At 41.3% G+C, this 10584-nt stretch overlaps 2 protein-coding genes across 2 annotated transcripts in view; both read left to right on the top strand.

Annotated features, from left to right (window-relative positions):
• Positions 1-963: 963 nt before the first annotated feature.
• LOC118323988 (E3 ubiquitin/ISG15 ligase TRIM25-like) lies at positions 964-6184 on the top strand. Its single transcript, XM_035656085.1, has 4 exons — positions 964-1805; positions 2586-2725; positions 4309-4476; positions 4800-6184. The coding sequence occupies exons 1-4, from the start codon at positions 1149-1151 to the stop codon at positions 5506-5508; spliced, it is 1674 nt and encodes a 557-aa protein (XP_035511978.1). The 5' UTR covers positions 964-1148; the 3' UTR covers positions 5509-6184.
• Positions 6185-6534: 350 nt separating this feature from the next.
• The window catches only part of chchd6a (coiled-coil-helix-coiled-coil-helix domain containing 6a), a 66227-nt gene continuing 62177 nt past the window's right edge, over positions 6535-10584 (top strand). Inside the window, exons 1-4 of the mRNA XM_035657014.1 lie at positions 6535-6760; positions 8923-9016; positions 9665-9785; positions 10428-10554. Of these exons, the coding sequence (XP_035512907.1) occupies positions 6677-6760; positions 8923-9016; positions 9665-9785; positions 10428-10554 (426 nt within the window). The 5' untranslated portion in view covers positions 6535-6676. The remainder of the gene's footprint in view (positions 6761-8922; positions 9017-9664; positions 9786-10427; positions 10555-10584) is intronic.

Here is a 10584-nt window from a genome sequence, read left to right as displayed (position 1 = left end):
AATAATGGAAGGGAGAGATGCATATCAGGAATGAGACATTATGATTAAAACATGTTTGACAGTTAGTTAGTAGTTGTTTGTTTCAACAACCTGAGAGCATCTGAAGCATGCTAGACTGTCAGATCATGGCACTTCTCCATGAACACATTTATGGTCAGTCAGTGAGTAAACATAGTCTATTTCAGGAACTGCAGTCCATCCTTTAATACACTCCCCAGTTCCCATGTGTCATGTGTTTGTTATACAGTACCTGCAGTTATCAGTTATTTTGGAAACAGTTGGAGCCACCACTTTCAAATGGCTTGGTCTAATTTTAGGGAAGGCTCTTCACTTTCACAGAAATGCTTTTGATTTTGTTTGTTTTTTTTTCTTTTTGGTTGCTGACCTTAATCCCATCAAATGAAAAGTCCCTTTGAATGTAGTGTCGAGATTCTTTATTAAATCATAAAACATGACAACAGTGAAGGAGCAACAAGCGTTTCCCTCCCCCCGCTGTGTTTACAGTCAACAGGAGACATCAGCACATGTGATTTTACTGTGTGTATGATACCAGGTTCCTCCATTTACTGTACATCCATGCACGTGCAGAAACACACCTGTACACATACTCTACATGCACACAATGAACCAAACAATGTTGCTGCTCCTTAATCTTCTTCAGACGCTTTTATTATGTTCTTTATTCACTGTATGAATGTGTGAATGTTGGCATGTGTTGTAAAGCACTGGGAGTGGTTGGTAGACTTTCGAAATTAGTTCTAAAGCCTTATTGTATAATACTGTCAGGTGTAGCATATTTTTACCATCAACAGCAGCCTGTATGGTGGTATGAATTCTGGGTAGCACAGATGACAAGGACAAGGAATGCTGCCCTGCACACATTTGTGGATACACCTCCTGCAAGTAGTTAAGAGCTGCTGACTTCCTTGTTTGCTCTATATACTATCTGTATTACCTGTTGTCATTACAGACTCACCTGTAGCCTCGCCGGGTGGAAAGAAGTGTGACAGTGTGATGATGAAACGGGAGATAGCTTTAGGACAAAAGGTGAAGGTAAAGTAAGATGGGATTTTGACAACAAGAGTGACAAGACAAGAGAAACAACAGACAAGTAAGAAAAGAAGCTACCAACTTCATCAACACTCATCATGTCATTGTCCAAGCCGGAAGAACAGCTAGCCTACGAGCTGAGCTGTCCCATCTGCCTTCAGCTCTACTCTGATCCGGTGGTCCTCCCCTGCGGCCACAACTACTGTCGAGCTTGTATCTGGAAGTCCGACGGTGCCTACAAGAATGACCATACTCTTCCACGTTGCCCAGAGTGCCGCAAGGAGTATCAGGGTGTGGAAACCCTGCAGAAAAACTTCAAACTCAACTGCATCATTGAGGGTTTCCGAGCCACCGCACCGCAGTTTAACAGGCAGTCTGAGACCAAGCAGCCCGAGACCAAGCAGCCCGAGACCAAGCAGCCCAAGAAGGTGGAGGTTTTCTGCGACCACTGCATAGATGAGCAGTTGTTGGCTGTGAAGACTTGCCTCAAGTGTGAGGTGTCGCTGTGTTCCAGGCACTTTCAGAGACACCAAGAGAAGGAGTCGTTCAGGACACACGCTGTTATCGAGCCCCAGAATGAGCTGGGGATGAAGGGCTGTGCCGCCCACCACCGTCCCCTTGAGTACTTTTGCTCCAACGACATGACCTTGCTGTGCGCCACGTGCTTCATAGAAGGCCATCACCAGAACCACGATGTTCTCACCTTCAGTGCAGCCGAAGAGGAGATGAGGCGAGCGCTGGAGAGCCGCAGCAAGGTTGTTTTATTGTTTGAGTTACATTTACCAGGCTTGTATTCCTCCTACAGTGATACTGCATTACAGCATTACATCACAGCAGACAGCTAAAGCTAACAGCTACAATATGTGGATTTGGTGCTGAAGTAAAACACATGGTAATGTTTTATCTTAGGTGTTTTTTATTTAAATTTTTATGTTTTTATAATTTCCAATAATTTTCCTGGAAAGAACTATGCAATTTGTAGTAATACAACATTGTAATTACATTACAATGATAAATGAGCGATTCACAGCAGGTCAGCTGAACATTCAAAATTGTGAAACAGGCAAGACGACAAGAAAATTCCCACAGTACTAAATTACATTGTTCTTTACAGGAAACTTACTCAGATATCACAGACATTTAAAAGAAATCGTTACCAAACAAGCAGGTTAGAGACTTTAGATTGCTGAGCAATAATGATGAGGGATTACTTTATGACCATGGGAAACAAAGAAAACAGGATATTCAAGGTTTGAATACATGGCTGGTGGCTATCTGGCACACTGCCATCATGCATGCAACTAACAAATGATAAGAATGCAGAAACTGTCCAGCTGACGAGAAAGGCGTAATAATTTCTGACTGGGTCAAAATGAGTTCTCAGTTTCATGTGACAGATTCTGATATTTAAATTACATCTGCTGTGTGCCTTTTTAACAGCTTGTTACCAGAAAAGGACAGCCAGTCATTCCAGATTTTCTTCTTAAAGTACTAAAGTAGTACAAATCACAAATGTATTAACTCCGTGTTTGCAGGTGGTTTCCTGCAGGCTGCAGATAACTGAGAGTCTCCTACAGAAGACAGCAGAGGAGCAAGGTGCCTCTGAAGCTATAGGAGACAAACTGGTCAACAAGGCCGTCACTCTCATGGACGGTATGGCTGCACTAGTGGACAGGTAATGTACTGCATATGTGCTGGTATTGATACTGCCTTTACAAGTAAATGTGGTGTCCTGAAGCATACACAGTATACTGGTGTATTAAGAAATGCAACTTCCTTAAAACTGTAATATAATTTCAGGCTAGTGTATTTGAATATTTCTGCATCCTGGGGTCTCTAAACATTGGTTATTGCATATAACTGAGAGACATACCTCATGCCACCCCTGCATACTCGTTTTCCAAAACGTCACTCTCGAGCTGCAAGTCGCGATTACAAGACAAAACGAACGCACCATGAGTCAGTTCCCCACTAGTGCCACCACAGTCAAATAGGTCTTGCGTCTCCTCACCTCCCTGCTTTATACGACTGCTGTTAATGCCCCCTTATAAACGTATGTACTTCTTCATCATCTAGGTGAGGCAAAATAGGACACTGACACAGTATCCTGTGTTAGGTTGGTACTCAATGCTTCTAGGCCACTGTTGATCAGATCTAATTAAACCACACCTACACATACCGATGAAGCAGATTAGAAAGAGTTTCTGACCTTTAAACTCTAGATAGAGAACATCTAATGTTTAGATCTATGTTTTTTTTTTCCTGAACTTTAACTGTGATTGTTGCTTTTTAAAACATGAATACTTGATGTTTTCAGTGGCTTTAAGAGGACAGTACATGTATAATTGGACATTAACACTAAGAAAAACACAATCTCAGAAATGAAGATGTACTATGCAAGTTTTAAAAGACAATGGGTAAACTCTTGTTTACATTTACATGGTGGTTGAACTGAGTTCCGTTGGCCTCCCAGTATTGTAAATCAAAGTCTTTGTGTAAAGGCATTGTCTGTATGAGTTAAAGTATGTGCCTCTAATTACCAGCAGCAGTTTCTCTTTCAAGCTTGAAGAGCAGGATCAGGCACTTACAGACACTTGCATGCCAAGACGTAGTGTACCGATCATTTTATGCGATGTATATCAGCACTGACTGCCAGTAAACTTTCTGTATGCCATGGACAAAACAGTCACGCAAATGCTGATGGATGATAGTTTATCTTATTAATCAGTAAGTTTGTTTTGGTACATGCCAGAGAAAAAAGACCTAAATGCTAACACCAGCATGCTAACGTGGCACTGCCAACATTGCGATGTTATGTAGGTCAAATTTACCATGTTAATAATCTTAGTTTAGTGTATTGGCATGCTATTATTGCTAATTAGCACTAAATACAAAACAGTACCAAACCACCACCAAAGTTCTATTTGATCATGGACAGGCCTATTCAGTCAAGCCATAATGTCAATTCCACGAACAGTCTAGGGCTTATGGGAAACAAATACTGAGTAGATCATTTCCATTACAGCTATTAAAAATTGTAAAATATCACCCAGTTATCCAATCAATGTAGTGTAAACAAATGTGAAACACTTTATATTGAGAGAAAACACCTCTAACTTTGAACCTATATCTTCAGTAAGTAGTAAAAGCAATGCTAGTAATAATAGGACGAGTAAAATTATATTTATAGGTGGGTATGATGATGTTTGCTGAACTCCTAGTTCATCCTCCCTCTAATCATTGTTGTGTTGCATCCAGGTACAGAGAGCGCCTGCATGTGCTATTGGAGGAGGAGAGAGTCCAGCGCAGACAAAGCTGGCAGCTTGGGCTGGGTGCACTCGAAGAGCAACAGCAACAGTTACTGGAGGCCCAGCAGAGTGCTACCCAGGCCCTCAGTGAGACAGACACATGCATGTTCATACACAGGTACAACAAAAATATAAACTGCTGAATGAATACATAAAATAGCCCCAAACCTCTTGCTGGAATCAAGTGAAAGAAATAACACTGCTGATAAATTGAGAGTGTGCATAATTATCTGTTCAGCATTGGGATGTATGAGAACAGGCATAAAGAAATTAGTCAGCACTTGGGTTTACGTGCACAGTATGCGCAGATAAGCCCACACGTATTCAGAAATGTGAAGATGCCTATGCATTCATGCAGTAAAGACATGTGATGTTACGTGACTAAGCAGAGCACATAGTAAAACAATGGATATCAACTGAGAACATTCTTCTGTCCTCCAGGTTCGTGCTGATTGATCGTAAACTGAGAGAAGTCGCCTCTGGGGCCATTCCTTCCCAGATCCCCTCAAAGGCTCCACTCAACACCAAGCGTCTCCAGGCAGGCCTCAAAACCCAGGACTTCCGCTCAGAAATGACCCGCCTCCTGGATTCCATCCACGTCCTCTTCAACCCCTTGAACCTCACCTTCAACCTCTTCACGGCCCACCCCAGCCTGGTAGTCTCCAATGATCTCCGCACAGTCAAGTACAGCCCCACCAAGCAGACGTACGTGGAGCACCCAGAGCGTTTCACAAGCGCAGCCCAGGTTCTGTGCAACCAGGGGTTCTCAGGTGGCGAGCACGTGTGGGTGGTAGAAGTGGGGGCCAACACCATGTGGTCTGTGGGTGTGTGTTACAAGAGCATCCCTCGCCGTGGCGACCACAGTCGTCTAGGACACAACTCTGTGTCTTGGCGCTTGCAGTGGAAAAACAGCAAGCTGACAGTGTGCCAGTCTTCCAGTAATGTGGCACTGGGGGAAGTTACCTATCAGCCGCTGAGGATTGAGATAGCGCTGGACTATGAGGGGGGGACATTAGCGTTCCACAGCACCAGAAGCCGTAGGGAGCACCTCCACACTTTCAAGGCTGTGTTCAGGGAGCCAGTTTACCCAGCGTTCAGTATCCATTCAAACACACCAGAGTCCTGGATCACACTGCAAAGTGGGATGTGAACACAACTCCTCTTGTTGAATATTTCAAATGCATAGAACTTAATTAGGTGCTCCAAACTTTCCTTTTTGCTTTCTTTCAAAAGTATGTATGAAAATACAGTAAAAAGTGCAGAGGACAATTCTGCCAAAGTGGTGCATTCATGCGTAATCGTACTGTAGTGGAGAAATTATGTCTTACTCAGAAATTAGCTTGGAAAAGTGATGTTGATCTATAATGCCATGCTATCATAAAAAAAGTATTTATTATTAGCTATCTAGTATGATTGCATTACGGAACTGGAGCATTTTAATCACAAGACAATTTGTTTACAAAACGTAATTTTATTCATGATTGGTGTGATTTTTGTGGAGTATATAGATCAATGCAGGTGTTCAGGGATTCAGTTTTGTTTTGTTTCCATTTCTCTGTTCAAGCACTTATTGTACTGTTAAGGGGGAAATGGTAATAGGATTCCTTAATTAAGTTTCCTTAATTGCCCACTGCCCACTATGCTCATATTACGTAAAAAATAATTAAAAATAAGGGACCTTCTATATTTAAATGGCAGACCTGGTTTATTGAAAGTTAACTGGATATCTGTTGAATGTTTTGTGTTTGTCCTTTATTTTCTTCATATACAGTAAACATTGATGTGTGTGAACACTGACTATGAGACATGCTTGTGTTATACCACAAATAAACTCTGATGACAAATGTTTGTGTGTCTGTTGACAAAATGTCTGTGCCTCCATAGTAGTATGTTTGTCGGACAGTATGGACACATAGTATGTGACTGACTTTTGACAGTAGTTAAAGCGTGCTTTAGTGTATGACATGCGGGTTGCCAGGTTAGGCTGCAAATAGGTATTATTAAGCCGTTTTTATTTTCCCTAAATGCACGTGTAAAACACATTATTTAGATCATGACACACACACACACATTTTTGTATGAATAATTATGAATAATTTTAGCGACCTACTCCATCTCATCAGTACTTAAATAAGAATCCATGCTCCGGGTTTTACACAGATCTGCGAGAGGGGGATAGCGTAAGAAGCATCTGGCAACCCAGATCCCATCTGTCACTTATTCTGTCATTGGGCAGGACACTAACATTATTATTTTTATGTTAGTGACAATATTCTACGCAAGGCAATAAACAAAGCTGTCAGTTAACGCCAGAAAACATGGGTTCGGGAGAGAGTACGACCAGGAAGGTGTCTTTCGGGGTCGACGATGAGGACAGAGTCAGGATTCTTCGTGGAGTCAAGGTAATGCTAATCTAGCTAGCGTTTGATAAGCCATGCTAACATTACTTTAATGTTACGCCCAGAGCTAACTAGCCGTTAGCATGTCGCTGAGAGGCAGGCACACTGGGTTAGCAGTCTGTTGTGAGATGAAGCAGCGGTTTGTGTACAACCTGTAAAGCGACTGCCGAAGGGCGGAGGATGTAAAGGGATGCAGGGTCAGGTTGATTTTAACCTACGCCAAACCTCAGTCGTATTTAGCAGCAGGTACAAGTGTGCCTTGCTTATCGGCAGATGAACATCTCTGGTGGCAGATGACCAACGCCTTCTAGAGACCTTCAGAGTCTTCTGGTAAATTCGGCCTTAACATTGTCCACATAGCAGGATTACATTAAGTGAAAATCCCACATTTTCCACAATTTACTGCTGTCTAGCGTTTGCTAACGGTGAAGCGAAAGCTAGCAGTTAAGAGCGAACCAATTGTAATGTTGGAACATGTCAGCTGTATGGTGGATGTATTGCTAAATCAAAAAGAGATTACCATTGATGTATTAAAGGCTTCACATGTTATAACGTTAGCTACCGTATGAGGATATTTTCCCAACAATCATGGCTTGAAATGGGCAGATTTCGAATGAGGTTTGGCGTGCAGCTTTCTGCCTTTTGACACTGCTGCCTTCTAGTGCTGTTGTAAATGTCAGAATTTTGCGTAGTGCAAGTCATGAACAACCAATGAACTGGTAATACCAAAAAAGAGAAAAAAAATACTAAACTACTTTGTGTTTTTCACACATTTTAAATGTAGTTAATAGTGATGCTTGCTGACCTAATTGCTTGTATGCACTGGGGCTTTCACAATAATCAAATTAAAACAGAGACTTCTATTAATACCTCTATTTGCATTAGCAGAGACATTTGTTTCACAAAAGCAAGTGTTCCTATTCCTACTAAAATGAACAAAGGACAAGACTTGTTACCACATGAAGACCTGTGCACAGGCAGGGGGAGCAGAAACTATAAGACTGTGTAACAACCTTTTTGACCTTTGCATCGTCACTTCCATCAGATGGCCTCTATATGGATTAGTTAATGTAATATCATTTCAGGGGTTTCCCATACAGACGGTCAAGATTTTACATTTTTGTACCCAAAATCCTCTCAGGTACGTTTCATTATGGGGGTTTGTTTTAACTGATAAACAGCAACTTTACACTAGCGTCTTACTTTTCGTTTTGCTGACCTCCGTGTAAGCTCACCCTACTGTAGCAGACTTACCCTGACCTTCAAAGCCTGTTGAATGTGGTTACAGGTACTACACCCAACAGTGATGCTGGGTGTGGCCACAGGTGCAACACACAATAGTCTTTCAACTAGATTAAGTCAGTAGTGCTTTTCAGCTTGGCGTTATGTTCTCTTTATTATCTTTAATCACAGGCTGTGCTCAAAATGAAATGTGAAAGTCAGATGCATGCACGCACACAGGAAATGTATGAATGTCTGTAATGTGCCTGCAGCCATTACAAATTCCTACTTTCTGAGATGTAGGAGAACTTGCTGGATGTCATTTCCAGACTTCCTGTAGGATTTGAACGCACCTTCAGACCTAGTTATCATCAGACTAGTCAAGTATAATAACAGCAGCTAGAATCTGAAATAAACCTATTCAATTCAAGCAAGTTTCTAGATCTGCTACTTTCATGCATCATAATGTTTGTGTAAATGTTTGTAGAAATGTCTGTAAAAAGTGAGGAACCTACGGAAAATCCTTTTTACCAGCCCTGCCTGCACATTCAGATGTTGTGAGTCATAGAAACCGTGAGTCAGTGCCTACTGTGGTTTTTGGTGTAGCTATGTTTAACCATTTCCCTGGCTACACACACACACACACACACACACATGATGGAGCTGTAGTGACCCATTATTTTCTGGCACACTTTGCCAGTTCATGTGTTTTGCCTCAGCCCAACTTTACTGTGTGTTTCCCACAGCATTAAAAAAAGAAAAAAGGATATTTGAATAAGTATGACACCACATGATGTGCATGATGTGCTTTGTACTCAAGTAAACTCTTGTTTGTAGAAACTTGCAGAAAGGCTTCTCATTGTGAAGGCAAATCCGACGCTCCCAGCTCCCTGTTGATTCTGTCTCTAGCCTACCTATCTTTGTCTTTTTGTGTGTCTGTCCAGCTATCAGAAGATGTTCTCCAGAGGATGAGAGGTGTAGCCAACATTGCTCCAGAACGCACATCATCATCAACCTCAAGCCCTCAGAAAGACACAGGTATCATCATGCACCTCACAGTGTTTCCCGGTTTTGCTGAGAACACCGATAGTTGCTGGCTGACGAGGTTAATGTGCGGTTTACGTGTTGTTAGGAGCACATGCAGGTACTACACATGCACACACCGTGCTTTATTTACACCTGTAGACTCATAATTCCACATTTAGACATGAAAGGGAGATTCTAAGCATAAAGGTCAGTTTACTAGTCATGAGTCAGTGAAGAGTCTTTGGTGGCTTTGTCAAGTTTGAGAAAATAACGCTGATGATTTTAAATTTCTAACAGAAAGCCCACAGACTTTAAGGGTTTAAAGATGAGAGCAATTACTACTGTAAGTAGGGAGTGACTAACAAAGACATGGAGTTGCATTATGGGAAATATATAATGCATAATATTTATATCTTTATTAATATTAATATTCATTTTGACCATTTTATTTTAAATCTCCAGTCTTTATGGAAGTGCACTACTAAATTGCGGGAATACCCACAAATCCTCATCAGTACCAAAAATAATCCATAGTAATAATCTGTAGATATAGAACAAGGATCTTAATGAAGAAAATGTAATAATTACTGCATTTGTTTGAATCTATAATGACCCTGAGTAATAGTTATACATACATACATACATACTCTCTTTGTCCAGGTGCCTCTAACAGCGCAAGCTCAAGCTCTCGACCCCAGCAGAGCCCACAGCACCGGGCCCAACCCAGCAACGAGTCCAACACTAGCAAATCGGCCTCCTACGCTAAGGAAGAACAGAAAAGGTGGGTTAAAGTAAAAATGTAGGTTTGTAGTACAGATTCTTACAGGTTGGCAAACACTCAAACGATGCCTGCTAAACATTCATACACCTTTGATGATCAAAGCAACTGTAAATATTGATGTGCAAAAATAGCCACGTCAGGCTGTATGTGCTGCTTAGAATTCACTTTCTTTATAGTAGCTAACGGGGCCTCTTCTCTGCTCTAGAATCTTTAAAGATCCCCTCCATTTATGTCGTAAGACATATATAAATATCTCTGTTAAGAACAATAATGTGTGTCTGGTATGTTTATTATTAAAAAAAAGTTTAAATTCAACATTAAAATATTAAAAATATTCAATTTCACTGGATGAACGTTATCTTGATAACCTCTGTATCCCTGCTGATGGTCAAACTCAACCCTAACACATTCAGGCCATCTTTATTGCTGTTTTCTCCATCACTCTCATCCATCTCATTATAGGAGAACTAATATTGTCATTTAAGAGCACAACTTATCCATGTATTTGATGGGTCTGGTGAAATTTGGTATATGCTGCCCTCTTGTGGAAAGCATTTTGACTGTATTCAGAGGAGAGCAGAAACTGATGATAGTATGCAAATAATGGAAGCAATATTATGTGTGCGTTTGTGTGTGTTTCAGGTACGAACGCCAGCAGACAATATTGAAGGAGGAATTGGCCAAAGTGGCACAGAGAGAGGAGATGACTAAAGCTATCAGCCGGGAAAGACAACACAAGCGGCAGGAAGCCGAGAAGGCCAAACAACTGGTAAACACACACTCTCTCACACACATACAC

Source organism: Morone saxatilis, unplaced genomic scaffold, assembly GCF_004916995.1.
Source record: "Morone saxatilis isolate NCDOM2014 unplaced genomic scaffold, NCSU_SB_2.0 Contig15, whole genome shotgun sequence".
NCBI lineage: Eukaryota > Metazoa > Chordata > Actinopteri > Moronidae > Morone > Morone saxatilis.
Note: the sequence above shows the minus strand (reverse complement) of the source record. Positions and strands in the feature narration are given on the sequence as shown.